Consider the following 22,031-nt stretch of genomic DNA (forward strand, 5'->3'; position numbering starts at 1 on the left):
TTTTTGAGGATCAAGGCATTGAATTTACTCTTATTCCCTCAGGAAAACTGTGAAAGTTAACGTTTGTGGAGCTTTCTGCTCAGACTGTTTCTTTGCATCTGTTGGAGCATGGGCCTCTCGGTTTCCGACCTGGAAATTATAGAGGAATTCCCTGGTGGCTCAGATGGTAAAGCATCTGCCTACAATGCGGGAGGCCCGGGTTCAATCCCTGGGTCAGGAAGATCCTCTGGAGAAGGAAATGACAACCCACTCCAGTACTCTTGCCTGGAAAATCCCATGGACGGATGCTGGTTAAAGCCCCAAACTGGGGAGCTGAGGGATCCCAGCTACTCTGCTGATGATCCAGTACTATGGCTTGCATTGCTGTTTGTTACCTTGGGCTTCAGAGAAGCAGAATCTTACTAATTACATTTTACAAAGCAGAACTAGAAATGTTGAAAATGTTACCTGAAACATGGTTTTAGAGATTGTGCCCAGGAGCTTTTGCTCAGGTCTGAGAGGTCTCAGCTGGGTTTAGTGCAAGATTTTTTTTTTTAAAAGGATAAAAATCCTCTTAGGGATTTATGGACAAAATATGTATGATGATGACTAGAATGGACAGATGTTTGATCTATTTTTACATTTCTGTGGGAAGAAGTGTCAGGAAGCTCTTTCTTTAACTGAAATCTCTTGGTGTAATTTTAGTGTTGTTGTTTTTTTCCCTCCTGTGAGCAATTTTTAGACATGATACAAGTTATTCTAGAATCGCCTGGTTCCCAGCTACATGAATGGCTTCTGTTGGGAGTTAACTCTTCTTGGCATGGACCTCACACATTTCCTCGGCAGCTGGGTTTAACCAGGGAGGAATTACTTGGCCACCATGTCCTGTCTTTTGATACTTTGGTTTTGAATAAGACTTTCACTCTTGCCAATTTATTTTTCATCTCTTGCTGATTTTTTTTTTTCCTTTTTGAGCTATCAGAACCTCGTAAGTGGGGTAGTGTGGATATTTCAGAACTTCCATTTTCCCCTTTTAAAAATATTTATATGGGAAATTCCCTGGTGGTCCAGTGGTTAGGACTCAGTGCTTCACTGCTGTGACCCAGGATCAATCCCTGCTCGGAGAACTAAGATCCCACAAGCTGTGTGGCGTGGCCAATATGTGTATATATATATGCTGTGCTGTGCTTAGTCGCTCAGTCCTGTCCTACTCTTTGCAACCCCATGGACTGTAGCCCACCAGGCTGCTCTGTCCATGGAATTCTCCAGGCAGGAATACTGGAGTAGGTAGCCATTCCCTTCTCTAGGGCATCTTCCTGACCCAGGGATCAAGCCCAGGTCTCCTACAATGCAGGCAGATTCTTTACCATCTGAGCTACCGGGGAAGGCCAGCACACATAAAGCTTTACCCACAGAGATTGATAATTGAGAGTTCCCAAGGATAGAGCTGTTTTTCGCATATCACCATGCCATGTTTCTCGTCATAGCCCTTCCTCCAGCCTCCACCCCAGAGCTATGGATTTCTGTAACTAACCGAAACCTCCTTTTCCAGGTGCCCACTGACGGCAATGCCGGCCTGCTTGCAGAACCCCAGGTGGCCATGTTCTGTGGCAAGCTGAACATGCACATGAACGTGCAGAACGGGAAGTGGGAGTCGGATCCGTCGGGGACCAAAACCTGCATTGGCACCAAGGAGGGCATCCTGCAGTACTGCCAGGAAGTGAGTCTCCGCTGCTGGCCGGCGGTTCACGCTGGACCACATGCGTGTTTCTTGTTCATTTAACTTCTTTCATGTTTGTGTTTTATCACTTGCAGTGAACATCTTGGTTCCTAATGATTCCCCATACCATATTTACTTGCTTTATCCTACAGTATGCATAAACATTTTTGAAATTATTTACTAAATTTACTTAACTATTAGTAAAACCAACTTAAGTATAATCTTGTATGTAAAATATACTTCCATTTTTTAAAAAAAGAGGAAACACTCAATTGAGCAAACTTGAAAGTATCTTGGCACTTCTGTTTATCTTTAGAGTGTATCCCACTATGGCTGTGTAGTCGAGGTATTGTGTTTAAAAGTAACTAGAAATTGGGAGATTGGGGTTGACACATACACACTACTATATATAACCAATAAGAACCTGCTGTACGGCACAGGGAACTCCACTCAACACTAATGGTCTATGGGAAAATAATCTAAAAAGGAACATAGATAACCGATTCATCTTGCAGTACAGCAGAAACTAACATAAATGAACTATACTCCAACTTTCTAGAAATAAATAAAAGTGACTAGAATTAACTTTATGTTATCAATTTGATATATTTTAGCTCATTTATCTGTTTAGATTTAATTTTAGTTTTTCGCTCCTTTTTGTTACTATTTGAAAACGTAAAACACTTAGATTATTGAAACACTAAGGAGTTGCCCTCTGAATTCTCACTTGTCACCCATACTCTATTAATAAATATTTTCATCATTCTTGATTTATCCTTCTTGCAAAAGAAAGAATGGATAGTTTTCCTTTTTTTCTTATAAAAAAGGTAGCTTACAGTAAGTACTGTTCTGTACTTTGCTTTTTTAACATAACTTTTAGATCCTGGAAATCACTCCCTTGCCATTTGTAGAGATCTTCAGCCTTCATGTAATTTTTCCGAGTTTTCTTGCCATTATTGTATAGGGTATTTTTTAAAATCAATTTAGTTTAAAATAACTGGAGTTGGGAAAGCTCAGAAAATCTGGGGCTGCACAGAGTCAGACACGACTGAAGCAACTTAGCAGTAGCAGCAAGGCATGTTGTCCCACATTTCTAGATAGTTATATATTCCTACAATATGTGACTCTTTGTGTTTTAAGAACATTTCAAGGAATTAGTCTTATGCCTCTTGACAAAGCAAAATTTCTTATCTTCCATAAACAAGAGATAACCTACCAACATTTTCTTTATTGTAATCTTTTATGTACAAGAAAATTTTCTTTGGCCTTTTTGGATTCAAAATGTGTGTTAATGAAATACATATATATACACATATATATATACCCATATGTATATTTTCATTGATAGCACCATAAGAAAAGACCATCTCTAAATTCTAACTCCTGTATTTTGAAAAGCAAAATGGCATGGTGTTATCACAGTCTATTGCATATCAAGTTATTTCTGTCTTGAAGGAGTATGAACCATGATGTGAAAAGATACTTCTTTGTACTTAAGTAGAAATCACTAATATTTGCATTCTTTATATTTTTCTAAAAAAATTTATTATATAAGCGCAGATAACAAATTTACTTTGCCTAGCTATGACATTTCTAAAATACACATTTTTGGAAATAATATTCACATTCAATTGAAGAGTTCCTATAGTACAGTTTTGTGGATAAATTATAAGTTTGGTAAATTGGGACTCTGCATGCATGCTTATAGGTTTTAGATACTATTTTACTTTTCTGGATACACCTGCAGATTACTGAATATTAAATTCATTTTTCTGAAGGCTGCAACTCTTTTATTTAATGACATTGATTGTATCATTATTTTCTGTTGAATGACTCTTCTGATGTACATATCATAGTTGGCATCTAAGGTTTTCTTCTGTGTCGGTTATAAATAATCAGATGTTTTTACTTGCATGATGACTCTATAAAAATCACTCTTCATAAGCCTGAGAACAACCCTTATTCCCACTCCACTTAGAGATCCCACTAATGCCTGGGTAGCTTTGCTTCCTGTTTTAGTCTGCTGCTTGTCCCAGAGCTAAGCCACAGAATTGTTCTTTCCAGTCCCAGAGTTTGCCAGATTGTTGGTGGTCATAGCGTGGTGGGAGTGGGTGGGGAGAGGGAGAGTGAGCCCTTGGTTGTTTCTCCTTCGTCTTGAAATTCTGGTCTTACCTGCTTGTCTCAGCTCACCACCCACAGAGATCGTGTACAAGGATGCCATCATACAGGCCAGAGTCTTAAGATGGATTAGACAAAAGTTAGGCTAGAGAAGTAAGAAAGGGTCCAAACATCAGGCCTTGTGAGCCCTTTTAATGAATTTGGTCTCTTTTGTTAACAGCAGGCTTCCCTTGTGGCTCAGCTGGTAAAGAATCTGCCTGCAATGCAGGAGACCTGGGTTCAGTCCCTGGGTTGGGAAGATCCCGTGGAGAAGGGAGAGGCTACCCACTCCAGTATTCTGGCCTGGAAAATTCCATGGACTGTACCCCTGGAGAAGGAAAAGGCTACTACTACCCTCTCCAGTATTCTGGCTTGGAGAATTCCATGGATTGTATAGTCCTTGGGATCACAAAGAGTCAGACACAACTGAGTGACTTTTACTTTTAGAGAAGGAAATGGCAACCCACTCCAATATTCTTGCCTGGAGAATTCCATGGACAGAGGAGGCTGCTGGGCTATAGTCCATGGGTCACAAAGAGTCAGACACAACTGAGTGACTTTTACTTTTAGAGAAGGAAATGGCAACCCACTCCAATATTCTTGCCTGGAGAATTCCATGGACAGAGGAGGCTGCTGGGCTATAGTCCATGGGTCACAAAGAGTCAGACACAACTGAGTGACTTAATACTTCTTTCACTTTCACGTCTGTGACAACAAAAGTGTCTTTGAAGGTGTTTTTTTTTTTTTTTTTTTAAGAAGGAGAATAACTACATTAGCATTTCCAAAAGTCACCCTCTTGCTTGGTCACTCTGACTGCATATCCAATTTCTCAGTTTCCTGGGGACCAACTGGAGCTTATTCTTCCCCCCACTCTATTCCACCAGTGACTCTAGGCTGTCAAGGTTTTAGACCCCATGACCTAGCAGGTAGGAGAAGGGAGCAGAAGTGAGGAGTCATCCCAGACTTTCCCCAAGAATTTTACTGGTGCTTAGATGTTAGGAGGGAGAAGGCAATGGCAACCCACTCCAATCCTCTTGCCTGGAAAGTCCCGTGGGCGGAGGAGCCTGGTAGGCTGCAGTTCATGGGGTCGGGAAGAGTCGAACACGACTGAGCAACTTCCCTTTCCCTTTTCACTTTCAGCATTGGAGAAGGCCATGGCAACCCACTCCAGTGTTCTTGCCTGGAGAATCCCAGGGACGGGGGAGCCTGGTGGGCTGCCGTCTATGGGGTCGCACAGAGTCGGACACGACTGAAGCAACTTAGCAGCAGTAGCAGCAGCAGACGTTAGGAGACAAATGCTTGTTTGTGGCTTTTTAAATACATCTTTCATTAAAAATATTTCAGTGCAAGATGATTGTATAAATACTTTTCTAGAGCCCAATGGTTCTCTCTTCCTTCTTCAGACATATATCTCTGGGTGCCAAGGATACAATAACAAGTAGAACACAGGACCTGTTCTTAAAGGGGGATCTCAGGGGCGAGAAAGGCTTACAGAAAATCGAATGGTGATGATGTTGGTACATGGTGATAATGTTGATGATGCTAGTGCCATCTAACTTTTATTGAGCATTAACAAGGTATTAAGCTACCTTGCCAAGTGTTTGCCCTCATTTTATCCTCATGATGCCTCTGGGGAAGAATCCTAAGAAAGAACCCTGGTGAGTTGCAACCTTAAGTGAATTAAAGTACATCAGTGGAAGAGAAGCAGTAGCTAGAAACTGAGGCTCAGAACCAGGAGGCATTGTGTGCTGGAAGTCAAGCTAGGTTAATATCTAAATGAGAGAAATGATGGGGGTGCAAATGGGATGCAGACCAGAAGTTCAGTTCAGTTCAGTTGCTCAGTCGTGTCCTACTCTTTGCAGCCCCATGAACTGCAGCACGCCAGGCTTCCCTGTCCATCACCAACTCCCAAAGCTTGCTCAAACTCATGTCCATCGAGTCGGTGATGCCATCCAACCATCTCATCCTCTGTCGTCCCCTTCTCCTCCTGCCTTCAGTCTTTCCCAGCATCAAACCAGAAGTGGTTGAAGTGTAATTTTTGACAAGGCAAATCATGACTGTGTTGCATAATGAATGCATATCACAGATTTTCCTCAATTCATTAATTAATCAGATAACCTCTAAGGTGTTATCCAGTTTGACTTGAAGAGATTTAAATTGTTTTTCAACAGACTTCATTCCCAGGGCTGTGAATAGGACTCATCTGATCTGCAGTGCATGAAACAGGAAGCATTTGCATTGCTATCAGATTAGTATCTACCCCTACAGGGTAGCCTTGTTGTTGATCTTGTTCAGTTAGTTGCCCAGTCCCATGTCCTGCTCTTTGCAACAGGGTTACCTACAGCCAGTCAGTCAGAAGAACATACCCCATTGAATGAGATCTCCTTTCCCCAGCACTCCCAGACTCTGGAAGACAACACTTGTATTTCACTGCTGAGACACCCAGTACGTAATCTCTTTTGTCCATTTCTGAATCATGGACGTTGTTTTATAATACAACAGCCTCCTAACTTGGCAAATGGGAGAGCAGTTTTGAGGGAATAGCATGGGAGGAAAGTGAAATTGTGGTTGGTTACAGGAAGAATAACATGTCTGGGTGATGCAGCCATCTGTGGCCTCTTTGAGGAAAGACCAAGAGGCAAAGAACTTGTGAGCAAGTCACGGGAAAGGGAGAGGCTTTGTCTTTTAAAGGGAAGGAACCTAAGCTGAGGAAATTGTAGGAAGAGTAGGTGTCCATCATATGAAGACTAGGCTCAAGTGTTAATAAAAATAGAGAGAAATGAGATCCTGTTCATAAGTGATTAGCTGAGTCTTAGAAAAGAAAAATGAGGAAGAAGGGTGAATTTAGTCAGTTTATGTTGACAGGTGCTTAAAATCCACTTGTACATGGAGAATATTTTTTCCTACTGATGGAGAGAATCTTAGGGTGGGGATAACTTACAGAATTTTTAAAGCGGCATCCAGAAACTGGATCCTCAGACATTGGAACCGAAACTCAGCGCTTCCTGGAATTTCTCTGTTGGGATCTCTTGTTATCTGCTTATCCTTATCCTTTATGTTCGCCTCATTTTCTCTGCATAAGATGGGCTTCCCCTAGGAGGTCAGGGAAAATGGCAGCCAGTAGCTCTGGGAATGTGTCTTCCCAGCTTAGAATTCCAACCTCATGCTGGTAGTTTGCATGCTTAATTCCCAGCAGGGAATTCTTGTTGTCCTGCTTTTGGTCATGCATCTATCTTTGGACCAGTCATCATAGCCACCGAGGACTCAGTATTGGGACTGGCTTGTCGTGGTCGTGAGGGTGTATGGTTTGTTTGGTAAGCCAAGCAGACCCACCTGGTGCAGGGAGAGGAGCTCTTGCCAGAAAAAAAGGGGTGATGAGTGGCATGGAGGCAAAATAGAATAATGACCACAGCCCAACACAGTGGGCTTGGAAGCACACAGAGCCTTTTCAAAGCTTTGTAGATTGGAGAATGGGCATCTGAGGAAATTCATAGTGCATCATGACTTTAAACAACTTTTGGGAAGGTATGGTGGGGGGGTGGTGTTGTTGGTGAGATATTCGCTCAGAACCTTTAAACGGTGTTTGACTTTTTCTATTGAATAGTACCTCCTAAACGGTCGACTTGTAACATTCCTTATTGGTATTTTAGAGTCTTCCTACTATTTGCCATGTTGTAGGTAGTTTGAAATTTTTCTTTTATAACTAGAAATACCTTTCATTTGTAAGACTGAATATTTTTGTGTGCTGTTGGGAAATATTTTTTTTTTCCATTTTTTTTTAAACTCCATGTTTTTATTTTAGATGATCGTTTGATTCCTTGTTAATATAGCCAGGGAAAATAATATTCATAATTTTTTCAGCTCTCCTCACAGGTTTTGTAAGATACATTATTTTTGTATTCTTAAAGTTTAATATTATGGTCTGTTCTATTGCCATAATTCTCACAGTCGTAGGTTCTGCCTTTAACTTGATTCATTGTTTGCAGTCAATACTTTCAGCAAAGGATCTCAATTTCTATATTTTTGATTCCTCTCTTTCTTTGAATGCCATTATCTTGCTGCTACTGCTGCTAAGTCGCTTCAGTCGTGTCCGACTCTGTGCGACCCCATAGACGGCAGCCCACCAGGCCCCGCCGTCCCTGGGATTCTCCAGGCAAGAACACTGGAGTGGGTTGCCATTTCCTCCTCCAATGCATGAAAGTGAAAAGTGAAAGTGAAGTCGCTTAGTCGTGTCTGACTCTTAGTGACCCCATGGACTGCAGCCCACCAGGCTCCTCCGTCCATGGGATTCTGCAGGCAAGAGTACTGGAGTGGGGTGCCATTGCCTTCTCCCGCCATCATCTTAGTTATTTCCAGAAGTTGTTCTTATTAAACAATAACTTAGTTATGTACAGAATTCCAGGTTGACAGGTATTTTTGTTTAGCACCTTTAAGGTATATATATCCTGGCATCTACCATTGTGCAGATTCCCTTTTTTTAATATGCCAGACTGTCTCCATTTATGGTGCTCTTCATTTACTGATTATTTTCTCTCAATAGTGATGAATCATTTTTTTCTTTATGTTCTCAGTTACTCTTATGACCAAAACACAGATGTTCTAGAGACAGCTGGCTGAGTCAGAGAGGCAGCTGTGAGCAGTCTGTGATCCTAGGACAGAATGAAAGCAACTGAACTCATGACTATGACCTCATTTTGACCTTTTGCTAACCAATTTAACTCACTTGTTAATTTGTTTTTCCAAAGAATTGCCTGTATAGCTGCACCTCCTGTCTGTTGGTGCTTAGCTAAGTGTGATGTGTCAAATACTATTATTTTGATGGTGAATTATCTAGTCCATGTCCTTTATAGTCTCATGCTTCTCTCGTTTTGTATTCCCTGATACTGGTTGTTTTGTCGTCATTATTATTTTTCTTTTTTATTTTGTGTTTTGGTTGTGCTGGGTCTTCATTGTCACACAGGGCTTTGTCTAAATCTGGTGCATGAGCCTTTCATTGCAGTGGTTTCTTCTGTTCCCAAACACAGGTTCTAGGGTGCAGTAGCTTAGTTGCTCTGTGGCATGTGGGATATTCCCAGATGAGGGATCGAACCCGTGTTTCCACATTGACAGGCAGATTCTTAATCACTGGATCACCACGGAAGTCCTGGTTGTTATTATTAATACTGGCATTTTGCCTCCTGATTTCTTTGGTCCTATCATTGGTCGTGGGCAAGGTTAGGAAGAAAAAAGTAGAAATTGAGGCTTCCCAGGTGGTGCTAGTGGTAAACAACCCACCTCCCAATGCAAGAGATGCAGGTTCAATCCCTGGGTCGGGAAGATCTTCTGGAGAAAGAGATGGCATTCCACTCCAGTATTCTTGCCTGGAAAATCCCATGGACAGAGGAGCCTGGCAGGCTACAGACCATGCGGTCACAAAGAGTCTGAGACAGCTGAGCCATTGAGCATGCACCTTAACTCCTGGCTAAAAGCCCTTATAAAGTTTGATTGGGAAAATAGTGTGAAACTTGTTGTGTAATCAGCATTTTATCTCATTTCATCCACATTCTTGTTACCCATAAATTTCCTCCTGTTCCCTAATCATAATAGTTATGTTTCTGCCTAGTCATCATTTAAATACTGGGCACTTTTGAAATATAAAAATTTTCTTTACATATTTTTAATTAGCACAGTGAGTACCATTCTTTTATTTTTCTCCATCAAATGTGTATTGAGGACTGGTATAGACTAAATATTTGTGTCTTTCCCAAAATTCTTCTCTGGTGGCTCAGTTGGTAAAGAGTCTGCCTGCATTGTGGGAGACCCAGGTTTGATCCCTGGGTGGGGAGGATCCCCTGGAGAAGGAAATGGCAAGCCACTCCAGGATTCTTGCCTGGAGAATTCCATGGACAGAGGATCCTGGTTGGGCTACAGTCCATGGGATCACAAGGAGTAGGACACGACTGAGTGACTAACACTTGCACTTTTTCCCAAAATTCATATGGTGAAGCCTTAAGTTCCACTGGGATAGTGTTTGGAGCTGGAGACTTTGGTAGATAATCAAGGTTAGATGAGGTCATGGCGGTGGGACCTTCACAATGAGATTGGCACCCCTATAAGAAAAGACACCAGAGAACTTGCAGAGAGTTTGCTTTTACTGCCCTGCTCACACAAAGAGGGGCAGTGAGCACCCAGAGAGAAGGTGGCAGTCTGCAAACCAGCAAGAGAACCTTCAACAGAACTCAACTCTGCTGGCACCCAAGACTTCCAGCCTCCAGGACTGTGAGAAAATCAATTCCTGTCACTTAAGCCAACTAGTTGATGATAGTTTGTTACGGTAGCCTGAGCTAAGACTGGGACTTACTTTAACTCCTTTGGGCAAAAGGATTATAGGCTCAAGGTGTCACTGAGAATTACAGTTCCTAAAGATCCTGCTTTATAAAACATTTTAACCAACACTAGTCCCTGACTCAGCGTGAGTCATCATTTAGCAGCTGCTTGTGGACCGCCTGTTGTTGGCACAGAGACTGGGACTGCATGAGGCTGGTGCTCGGCACTGCTTCCGGCACTGGCAGTGAAGTGAAAGGCGCTCCGTCCTGTCTGACCCTTTGTGACCACATGGACTCTACAGTCCACGGAATTCTCCAGGCCAGAATGCTGGAGTGGGTAGCCTTTCCCTTCTCCAGGGGATCTTCCCAACCCAGAGATCAAACCCAGGTCTCCCGCATTGCAGGCGGATTCTTTACCAGCTGAGCCACAAGGGAAACCCCTCATAAAATGACAGAGCCCCCTCCATAAAATGACCTTGGGGTCCTCTCCTGCAGAGACTGTTTCTTTCCATTGACAGAATTCCAAAGAAATTTTTAGCAAGAATTGAGGGTTGTTGGCCCATCATCCACATTTGCCCTGAGTTTATTTTTACCCAGTTAAGATGCAGGTGCTGTGATAACGCTCAATAAACATATAAACATGGTCTTCAATATTCAGTTAAACCTACCAAATGGTCACTAAATACACTCCCTAAAAACAGGAAGCAAACCCTAGATTATTCTTTATGTGACCCTGTGGTAATACATTCTGTTGAATTTATTTTTTTTAGTAGTACTCTTCTTTTTTTTTTTTTAATTTTTACTTATTTCTTTTTGTTTGGCTATGTTGGGTCTTATTTGCAGCACATGGGAGCTTTAACCTTTGTTGTGGTATGAGGAATCCTTGATTGCCGCATGTGGGATCTAGTTCCCTGACCAGGGCTAGAACTTGGGCCCCCTGCATTGGGGACCTCAGAGTCTTCGCCACTGGACCACCAGGGAAGTCCTTGCTCTACCGTTGCCTGTTGATGAATTGTGTCTTCCAGCAGTTACCCCCTCCCCTTCAGTCTTGGTTGGACATGAGACTTGTTTTAACCAGCAGAATGGAATGGTAGTGACACTGGATTACTTCTGGGTGTAAGCCTTAAGAAGGCCTGGAAATTTCCCCTTTTGCACTCTGGGAAGGAAGCCATGGGGAGAAACCGAGTGGAAGAGAATGGAGGCCCTCATTCAGTTGCCCTTCCTTGCGATACTCTAGCTGATACCATGTGAAGAAGAATCACTTGGTCAATTCACAGAGTTGTCAGGAGTTCTAATTATTATGGTGTAGTTCGCTTCTAAGTTGGCTCCCAACAGTGCTCGCCTCCCCTCTGGAATTCACATCTGTGCATAGTCTCCTCCCACACTGTGCAGGAGGATACTACAGAAAAGATGCATGTGATGTTTGAAGCTAGATCATAAAAGGCACGTGGCTTCTACCTTGCATACTTTTGCTGTGTTGGAAGCCAGCCACCGTGTCGTGAGGATACTCAAGCAGCTCCAGAGACATGTACATGTGCTAATAAGGACCTGAGTATTCCTGCCAGCAACCAGCACTCACTTGCCAGGCAACTAGGAAACTACTTGTAAGTGGATCCTGTAGTCTAGTGAAGCCTTCATTTGACTGGAGCGGTAGCTGACATCTTGACTGCACCCTTTTACAAGTCAGGATCACTCAGCTAAGCCACTTCCAGATTCCTGACCCACAGAAACTGTGAGATAAGAGATGCTTCCTGTTTGAAGCTACTAAGTTTGGGGATAGTTTGTGTGCAATAATAGATGACCACAACAGACGCTCCCTTGATGACTGTTTGTGGTCCTCTGGTAGTCCTCTGGTAGAAAAAAATTCCTTCATTCTATACTAGATGGAGAAAGTGCTGCCATCCCAGAAACAATTTGAAAATAACTATATAAATTATTCATCATCTAACAGCCTACAGTGGCCACTTGCCTTAAGGAATTATTATATTACCTAGCCATTGGTCTCAGGAATCTAGGAGTCTTATAAATATAAGTAGATCCAAACTAGGATAGTATTCCCCTCAAAACATATGTTATTAAGGCTAGGAAGAAAAATTAGAATTTTTAGATTTTGTTGTCCTCTTTCTTTTGGATGAAATGAGACTTTAAAAAATAATGTTTTATTTAAACTAAAGGCTTTTTTAGGTTGAGAGAACAAAAAATTGAAAATACATTTCAGTTCTTCATCTGAAGTATCATTCCATCCCCAATTTTTTCTTTTTATACCAAATTTAATTCAGGCCAATTGAGCAAATATTTAGTGATTCAGGATAGGATTTTGTGTCAAGTGTTGCTGAGTGGCCAGACATCATTCTTGACTCGTAGAAAGTGAAAGTGTTCGTTGCTCAGTTATGTTTGCTTCTTTGGACCCAGTGGACATTAGCCCGCCAGGCTCCTCTGTTCATGGAATTCTCCAGGCAAGAATACTGGAGTGGATTGTCATGCCCTCCTCCAGGGGATCTTCCTGACCCAGGGCTCGAACCCAGGTCTTCTGCATTGCAGGCAGATTCTTTACCATCTGAGTCATCAGGGAAGCCTCTGTTGGCTCTTACAGAGCTTCTAAGTATACAATGAGATAAACTGAGAAAAGAATTGAGGAAATTGAAAATGTGGATGAGGCTGTGAAGTAGACAGTCTTGATTGTGGGGATTTGGGATCTAACCCTAGAAGTGATTAAGGGCTATGTAATTGTTTTCAGTAAGACTTTTCTGTTCACGATACTAATAGAAAGATTAACCTATATGCAAGGGTGATCTGAATTGAGAAGAGGAGGGGATTCAGGGAACTTCCTTGGTGGTCCAGTGGTTAAGAATCCCTCTTGCGGTGCAGGGGATGTGGGTTTGATCAGTGGTCAGGGAACTGAGATCCCACATCCCAGGAAGCAACTAAGCCCGAGAGCTGCAAAAACAACAAAAATCCTGCATAATGCAACTAAGACCCAGCACAGCCTAAATAAATAAATATTTAAAAAGAGAAGGGAATTCAAGTCTCAAGATGCTAGTGTGAAAGGCATGGGAAAGATGATCCTGCCCATCGCTCTTGTATAGATGAACACATATGTGATACCTCAGTTCAGTTCAGTCGCTCAGTCGTGTCCAACTCTTTGCAACCCCATGGACTGCAACATGCCAGGCATCCCTGCATGGAGAATTCCTCACCACCTCTCAGAGCTTACTCAAACTCATCTCCATTGAGTCGGTGATGCCATCCAACCATCTCATCCTTTGTCGTCCCCTTCTCCTCCCCTCTTCAATCTTTCCCAGCATCAGAGTCTTTTCAAATGAGTCAGTTCTTTGATCAGTTGGCTTAAGTATTGGAGTTTCAGCTTCAGCATAAGTCCTTCCAGTGAATATTCAGGACTGATTTCCTTTAGTTTGGATCTCCCTGCTGTCCAGGGGACTCTCAAGAGTCTTCACCAACACCACAGTTCAAAAGCATCAATTCTTCGGCTCTCAGCTTTCTTTATAGTCCAACTCTCACATCCAGATGCTGTTATAAGGGAGCTCTTAGGGTCAAGTGCAGTGAAAGGGAAGCATGGGCCTCTCTTTTGAACCTGCATTCAAATGCAAGCCTGACACCTGAGCAGTCCAGGAAAGCTGCCTAATGGATCTTAGACTATGTCCCCCTTTTATGATAGGAGCACACAGGTGTGTATTGTAAAAGTTAAATGTTGTCAGTTAAATGAGAAATTATAAACGTCTGAGTACTGGTCTTTCTCTTCTTTTAAGGAAAAAGTTAAAACACAGGCTCTTTGACCCTCTCTAATAAGCAAAATACCTTCTGGGACTCAGGGGTGTAGAGCAGGTGTCAGTGACTCTGCTTGCTTATTCTGGAAACAGGTCTCTGGAGGGAGTTTGAGCAGGTTAAGCCTTGAGCACTGGCTGAGACCAGCTGGGAAACTTACGTGCATATGGCTTTGCTTCTAGTCTCTTCTATTAGATTATGGCTATCCTTTCTTTTTCCTAAGTGTTTTCTTTTCCACAGTTAACAGTATGTGTTTTCTGTTTCTTTAACCTCCTTGCTCTAAATGAACAGTTGTTTTGTCTATAAATTAACAGAATCATAAGACAAAGCACACCAGTGCCTGGCCCAAACAAAAGCTGATGAGTTGAACAAAGCAATTTCCTTTGCCCAACTGTCTACTCTAAAATATATAACCCCAGACAAGACTTCTTTGTCAACTTTGCTGTCTTTGTTTTTTAGTTATGTGAAGTTAAAATTAATTGAACACATGTGATCCTTTTAATCTAATCAACTTTGAGGGCATATGGAAGACATGCTGCTATGGTAGAAACTGAAATATTCTTGGCCATTATTATTTTGCTGTGTGTGCCATCCACCTTTGTGGGCTTAAAATTGACCCAGAAATGACAGGCACCTATGAGTAGTTGTTTTGGTATTTGAAGGATGCAAAAATTCATATTATGTGAAAATTTTTTGAGTAGAGGTACCCTACCTGTATATGAGTTCAGTTCAGTTCGGTTGCTCAGCCGTGTTAACTCTCTGTGACCCCATGGACTCCTGCACACCAGGCTTCCGTATCTGTCACCAACTCCCAGAGCTTGCTCAAACTCATGGATTTTCTAGTAGTCATGAATGGATGTGTGAGTGGGCTTCCCTGGTGGCTCAGCTGGTAAAGAATCTGCCCTAAATGTGGGACACCTGGGTTCGATCCCTGTGTTGGGAAGATCCCCTGGAGAAGGGAACTGCTACCCACTCCAGTATTCTGGCCTGGAGAATTCCATGGGCTGTATGTATATAGTCTATGGGGTCGCAAAGAGTCAAGACATGACTGAGCGACTTTCACTTGTACATGAGTGCAGATACATTTTTTGCATTATTGGTCTGTATAGTTATAAGGATTGCTTATACAAACCATAGGATTCAGAGGTGAAAGAGATGAAATCAGTTTGGATATTTCTTTGCACACCATTAATCATTTTTAATCAGATTAATGTTTCATGTAACCTTGGTCCTTTTTACTCTCTAACTGTTTCCTAAATGTATACTCAATTATTACATATTTGCAGTAATATTATGGACTTTTATATTTGACCTTTTATTTATTAAAAATGTTTTGCCTGTATTGTATTTTTCTTTCTTCATTTTAGCTTTACTGAGATAGAAATAACAAATAGTCTTGTGTAGATTGGGCACTTTACACATGTATATATATCAGTGCTGCTCTCTCAGCTTGTCCCTGCCTCTCCTTCCCCTGCTGTTCTTTACGTGTGTTCTATTCCTGCCCTGCAGATAGGTTCATCAGTACCTTTTTCTAGATTTTCTATATATGCACTAATATTATGCTACTTGTTTTTCTCTTTTTGACTTCACTCTATATGACAGACTCTAGGTTCATCCACATCTCTACAAATGACCCAATTTCGTTCCTTTTATGGGCTTTTTTAAAAGCTTGTTTGTGTATATGCATTTAAATTTTTTATTTTATATTGGCGCATACTTGGTTAACGATAGGTTGGACATTTTAAAAATGAGAAAATGAGCCCTAAGTTAACAGAAAGACAGTGAGGATCTTGGCTATATGTGGACACATCTATTTGTGTCTTCAGTCGTGTCCCGTCCTGTTTATTTTGGTATACCCCTCCCGCGTTTGTCTCTACATTCAGCATGTTGGTATAATAGTGACTCATACTTTGAACAGGGTTCTTGCACAGTATTTCCCAACTCTGTATGAATGTATGCATATGACAGTATATTTACATACAGTGTCAGAAACAGACTTGGGCCACATTAATGGGAAATGGGCTGGTGCCCTGAAGCGTTTTCTGTCCCTTGCTCTTAGATGAGGTCGTCATTGTGAAAACACAGCGGTGCACGTCTTTCCCATTATTGCAGTGGTGTTTCATCAGCTGTGTCTTGCCTCTCAGCTCCTCATTAAGTTGTAATCAGAGAGCAATTTCAGCTTCCAGTTCTCTTTTCCAATTAAATTAGATATAGCCTCTAATATCTCATTATTACAAGAATGTACATTAAGAAACAGTTTGAGATGGGATTTTTCTTTGTATTCCAGAAAATTGTAGAGGAGAGACTATGTTATTTTAATCCAGAAAGAGAAATAGATTGACTTGGACATGCTTTGTTTCGGTTTTGATGCTGGAGTGAAAGTTATTTAGAACTGAGAATTAGTATGCTCTCTGCCTACTCAGAGCTGTCACCAATTTGAGTTTTTTTTTTAAGTTTATGATATATTTTCTTTTTTTAAAAAAATATTTGATCCAAGTATAGTTGATTTACAATGTTGTGTTAATTTCTGCTGTACAGCTAAGTGATATGTGGAATCTAAATTATGACACAAATGGACCAGAAACAGACTTGAACACAAACAGAAACAGATTGGGACTTCAGCTTTGTCTCAGTCCTTCCAGTGAATATTCAGGGTTGATTTCCTTTAAGATTGACTGGTTTGGTCTCCTTGCTGTCCAGGGGACTCTCAAGTCTTCTCTAGCACAATCGAAAGCATCAGTTCTTCAGCTCTCAGCCTTCTTTATGGTCCAACTCTCACATTGCACATGACTACTATGAAAACCGTAACTTGGATTATACAGACCTTCATCAGCAAAGTTACGTCTCTGGTTTTTAATACACTGTCTAACATCTATTTCTGCTTTATTGACTATGCCAAAGCCTTTGACTGTGTGGATCACAATAAATTATGGAAAATTCTGAAAGAGATGGGAATACCAGACCACCTGATCTGCCTCTTGAGAAATTTGTATGCAGGTCATGAAGCAACAGTTAGAACTGGACATGGAACAACAGACTGGTTCCAAATAGGGAAAGGAGTACGTCAAGTCTGTATATTGTCACCCTGTTTATTAAACTTATATGCAGAGTACATAATGAGAAATGCTGGACTGGAAGAAACACAAGCTGGAATCAAGATTGCCGAGAGAAATATCAATAACCTCAGATATGCAGATGACACCACTCTTATGGCAGAAAGTGAAGAGGAACTCAAAAGCCTCTTGATGAAAGTGAAAGTGGAGAGTGAAAAGTTGGCTTAAGGTTCAACATTCAGAAAACGAAGATCATGGCATCCGGTCCCATCACTTCATGGGAAATAGATGGGGAAACAGTGGAAACAGTGTCAGACTTTATTTTTGGGGGCTCCAAAATTGCTGCAGATGATGACTGCAGCCATGAAATTAAAAGACACTTACTCCTTGGAAGGAAAGTTATGACCAACCTAGATAACATATTCAAAAGCAGAGACATTATTTTGCCAACAAAGGTCTGTCTAGTCAAGGCTATGGTTTTTCCTGTGTTGATGTATGGATGTGAGAGTTGGACTGTGAAGAAGGCTGAGTGCCGAAGAATTGATGCTTTTGAACTGTGGTGTTGGAGAAGACTCTTGAGAGTCCCTTGGACTGCAAGGAGATCCAACCAGTCCATTCTGAAGGAGATCAGCCCTGGGATTTCTTTGGAAGGACTGATGCTAAAGCTGAAACTCCAGTACTTTGGCCACCTCATGCGAAGAGTTGACTCATTGGAAAAGACTCTGATGCTGGGAGGGATTGGGGGCAAGAGGAGAAGGGGATGACAGAGGATGAGATGGCTGGATGGCATCACTGACTTGATGGCTGTGAGTCTCAGTGAACTCCGGGAGTTGGTGATGGACAGGGAGGCCTGGCGTGCTGCAATTCATGGGGTCGCAAAGAGTCAGACACGACTGAGCGACTGATCTGATCTGATCTGACGTTTGTCATAGCTTTCCTTCCAAGGAGCAAGTGTCTTTTAATTTCATGGCTGCAGTCACCATTCAGAGTGACTTTGGAGCCCCCAAAAATAAAATCTCTTACTGTTTCCACTTGTATTTGCCATGAATCGATAGGACCAGATGCCATGATCTTAGTTTTTTGAATGTTGAGTTCTCCAGGGGATCTCCCCACCCAGGGATTCAACCCAGGTCTCCTGCATTGCTGGCGGATTCTTTACTGTCTGAGCCACTTGGGAAGCCCTTTTAAACTTTTGGTTCTTTTTAATTCAAAATTTCAAGCATATGTAAAAGTAGAAAGAATAGTATATTGTATCCCTCTGTGCTCATCACTCCAATAATTATAAAATCTATTTGCTGTTGTTCTTGGAAAAGCCTGGAATCCCAGTTCTCTACCTTACCTCCTTCAGATGCCATGCATTATTTTGGGCAAGCTCATCGCTTTTGCAGCTGTAAATTTATGAAGATAAAGTAAAGTAATACATGTTATTTATTGACTTCTGACTTACATGTTGAAAACACCATTTTAACAACACTATATAATTTGTAGCATGCGTTCTCAGTCGCTTCAGTCGTGTCTGTCTGACTCTTTGTGACCCTCTGGACTATAGACCACCATGCTTTTCTGTCCATGAGATTCTCCAGGCAGGAATACTAGAGTGGGTTGCTATGCCCTTCTCCAGGGCATGTTCCAGACTCTGGGATCGAATGCAAATCTCCTGCATCTCTGTCATTGCAAGCAGATTCTTTACCACTTAGCCACCGGGGAAGCTTTTTTCAAAAAGAAATATCCTGGAGAATTTGATTAAAAGTTGATTGTTAAGTGTTCAAAGACCAGAAAGAACAGTAAGCAAATTCCTTTCAGAATTAGTATGAACGCACACAACCCTGACCATTAATTAACTCTGTGTTCGGCCTTTTACTGGCCACATTTGATTTTGTGGTCTGGAAATATCCTTGGGCATTTGGTACCTGGTGGTGGTGGTTTAGTCAAGTTGTATGTAAATTCAACTTTTGGCATTCATTAATCCCTTGTCCTAGGTGGCCTGTTGCAAAATGATACTCCAAGGGGTCCCCTGTTTGTTCTTAATATTTCCAATGAAGGAACGTTTTTGTAGGACTCTGATAGTATGTATCTTAAAGATTTTTTTTATATTTTTGTATATGTAAGTTCTTGGCTTCCTTAAATATCATCTATATCTTTTCTTGGTTTGCATATTTAACAACTTAAATGTCATCTTGTCTGAGATTAATATTTTTTCAATTCAGATAAACAGAGAGAGAAATGGAGACTCTAGATTTTTTAAATTTAGAATGAAAATGTTCTGATGGTGACCAAGTTTCTAAGGTATTTTCCTGGGAAAGCTAATTATGTTACCAACCATAACCTTCTAATATGGATCGAAGATGGTTTCTACTGTATCTCTCCTGGTTGTTGGTATTTGAAATTTTTTCAACTCCCTTAAATTTTTTAAATTTATGTACAGATAGATTTGCTATCAAAGATACATATTTATATGGCCAGAGTAGTTAGCTGCTTGTTACAGATGCCTGGCCCAGTCAGATGGGCCCCCTTAGCCTAGGGAGAGCCTGACTTTTACATTTATTAACAATAATCCATTGCTTTTTATATAATATACTATTATTGGTAGGGCTTCTCTAGTGGCTCAGACAGTAAAGAATCTTCTTGCAACACCAGAGACCCAGGTTGGATTTCTGGGTTAGGAAGATCCCCTGGAAAAGAGAATGGCAACCCACTCCAGTATTCTTGCCTGGAGAATTCCATGGAGAGAGGAGCCTGGTGATCTATAGTCCATGGAGTCACAAAGTTGGACACAACTAAGTGGCCACATCATACTTCAGAGAACAATGTTAGATGACACTGAGGTGCTTATTTTTGTCAAAAGCTTATGATCCAACACTAATATCATACCATTCAGGTTATCTTACATACACATTGATAATATCCAACGGGTGCTTAATATATGCTAGATTTCCCTATGTCTAATGGATTCGGAACTTAGCCAGAAATATTTGTTACCTGTTGATCAAGCACTCACTGTGCTGTTACAGTGCTGACCAGCCTTGAGGGGACAGAAAATGAATCATACAGTCCCTGCCTTCAAGGAGTGTGTGTATAGTCTAAGGGGGCAGGAAGGTGCATCGTTGTAATAGGTGAGTGGCCAGTGGTCAGATAAAAGGGATGCTATAAAGTGCTTTGGATTCAGAGATTGAAGAAGGGATCAAGAAAGGGAATATTAGTGAACCAGCTTTTGAGCTGGGGCATTTTTCTTGGGTTTTGTTCATTCGGAAGGAAGAAGAAGCTACCAGAATAGCTTATGTTTAAAAGGAGGGGGGCTCTTTAGACTTCACTGGTGGTACGGTGGATAGGCATCCACCTTCCAGTGCAGGGAACATGGGTTCGCTCCCTGACCCAGGAAGATTCCACATGCCTCGGGGTAACTGAGCCTGTGCACCGCAGCTACTGAAGCCCACAAGCCCTAGAGGCTTGTCTGCAACACGAGAAGCCAGTGCAATGAGAGACCTGCGCACAACAGTGCGGGTAGCGCCCTCCCCTCCCCGCCCCACCTCGCAACTAGAGAAAGCCCGCACGCAGCAAGGAAAACCCAGCACAGCCATAAATAAATACACATTTAAAAGTGGGTGTACTTATTGAAGGAGACCCATCACTCCTCACTGGAGTTACAGGTAATCAGGTGGCCCCCGTCTCATCTGCTCCATATCTCTGTGACTTGGGTCCACAGCCGTCTCCTCCTAGTATCTCTTTCTGTCCATCTTATTTTCTTGCTTCTTCCAGTTGCCTGCTTCCTGTTCCCTTGTGGTTTTGCCAGGCACCACCTCTGGCTGTGACTTCCCTTGCCTGCCAGCCTTAGCTAACCACAACGCTTAAGCAAGGAGAACGTAGCTGGCAGAGTGCTTTCCTCTGGCTGTAATCAGCTTTGGGGCCAGAGCTGCAGAGTTAAAATATGGGCACTTAGGAGAGCTCTAGCTGAGAAAGGGGGTGGGGGCTGGAGGGCGGCAGAGAGGGGCAGGCATGTTGGCAGCCTCCTGACCAATTCAGCCAAGGTTCATGAAGGTGGAGCACCTCGGGGAGGCTGCGAGTGGGGGTCTCATTGTGTTTCCTGCCCGTGGAAAGTATATTTGCAACGGGGAGGTGGTACACATATGTACTTAACCCAAATGTCAGGCACACTGCGATAAATACCAGAAAGCATTCCTGAAGTGGGCGAGAAGGATTCACATCTATTACACTGTGAGTGGAGAAGGTTTGCCCACGGGGGAGGACCCTCGTGGACCTAGGCATTTGAAGTGCAGTGTAAGGGTCTTAAGAAGAGTGTGCTTGTTGCACAGTGAGTGTGTTTATTCAGTGACTGCCCTGTGTAATTCAGTAAGGGTTTTTAGGAACTGTGGACTGTCTGCTTTTCAAGGAACTGACCCAAGCCTAAATTTGCTTCTGCTATAAGTATTGATTACTGAAGCTGTCATCTGAATTTTTTCATAATTAAAAAAATAGTGATCAGTGGGCTCAAATAGGAGACATTTTGGGAAAGGATGGGGGCCCTATAAAAATCAGGCTTTGCTAATACCTGCTATTTTAGCAAATTCTCAGCAATGCTTGTTGTGTGAGCACACCGTGCATGCAACATACAAATGAAATAGCTTAGGGATCTCAGATATTTTATTTCCTATGTTAAGGCGTGAGACGCCACAAAGAAAACATAGAATGCTTGTCATAAATTATTTGTCTCATAACATAAAAATGCTTCTTTGTCTCTGGTCATATACTGGCACTGTTTAATAAAAAATAAGATACAGTCCAACTCTTTGCAACCTCATGGACTGTAGCCCACCAGGCTCCTCTGTCCATGGACTTCTCCAGGCAAGAATACTGGAGTAGGTAGCCATTCCCTTCTCCAGGGGATGTTCCTGATCCAGAAATAGAAACCAGGTCTCCTGCATTGCAGGCAGATTCTTTACCATCTAAGCCACCAAGGAAGAGATACAGTATTTCAAATTTTTGTCAGAAATCTCAGTATGGTTTATAGTGTGTTTTTTTTGTTAGGTTTTTCTTTCT

At 41.9% G+C, this 22,031-nt stretch overlaps 1 protein-coding gene across 6 annotated transcripts in view; it reads left to right on the forward strand.

Moving 5' to 3' along the window:
* Nucleotides 1-22,031, forward strand: part of APP (amyloid beta precursor protein) — a 307,623-nt gene that overhangs the window by 67,261 nt on the left and 218,331 nt on the right. For all 6 annotated transcript variants that reach the window (XM_055567762.1, XM_055567763.1, XM_055567759.1 and 3 more), the window contains exon 2: nt 1,532-1,699. In XM_055567762.1, coding sequence (XP_055423737.1) covers nt 1,532-1,699 — 168 coding nt within the window. The remainder of the gene's footprint in view (nt 1-1,531; nt 1,700-22,031) is intronic.

The sequence above is a fragment of the Bubalus kerabau genome, chromosome 2, assembly GCF_029407905.1.
Source record: "Bubalus kerabau isolate K-KA32 ecotype Philippines breed swamp buffalo chromosome 2, PCC_UOA_SB_1v2, whole genome shotgun sequence".
In the NCBI taxonomy this organism is placed as follows: Eukaryota; Metazoa; Chordata; class Mammalia; order Artiodactyla; family Bovidae; genus Bubalus; species Bubalus kerabau.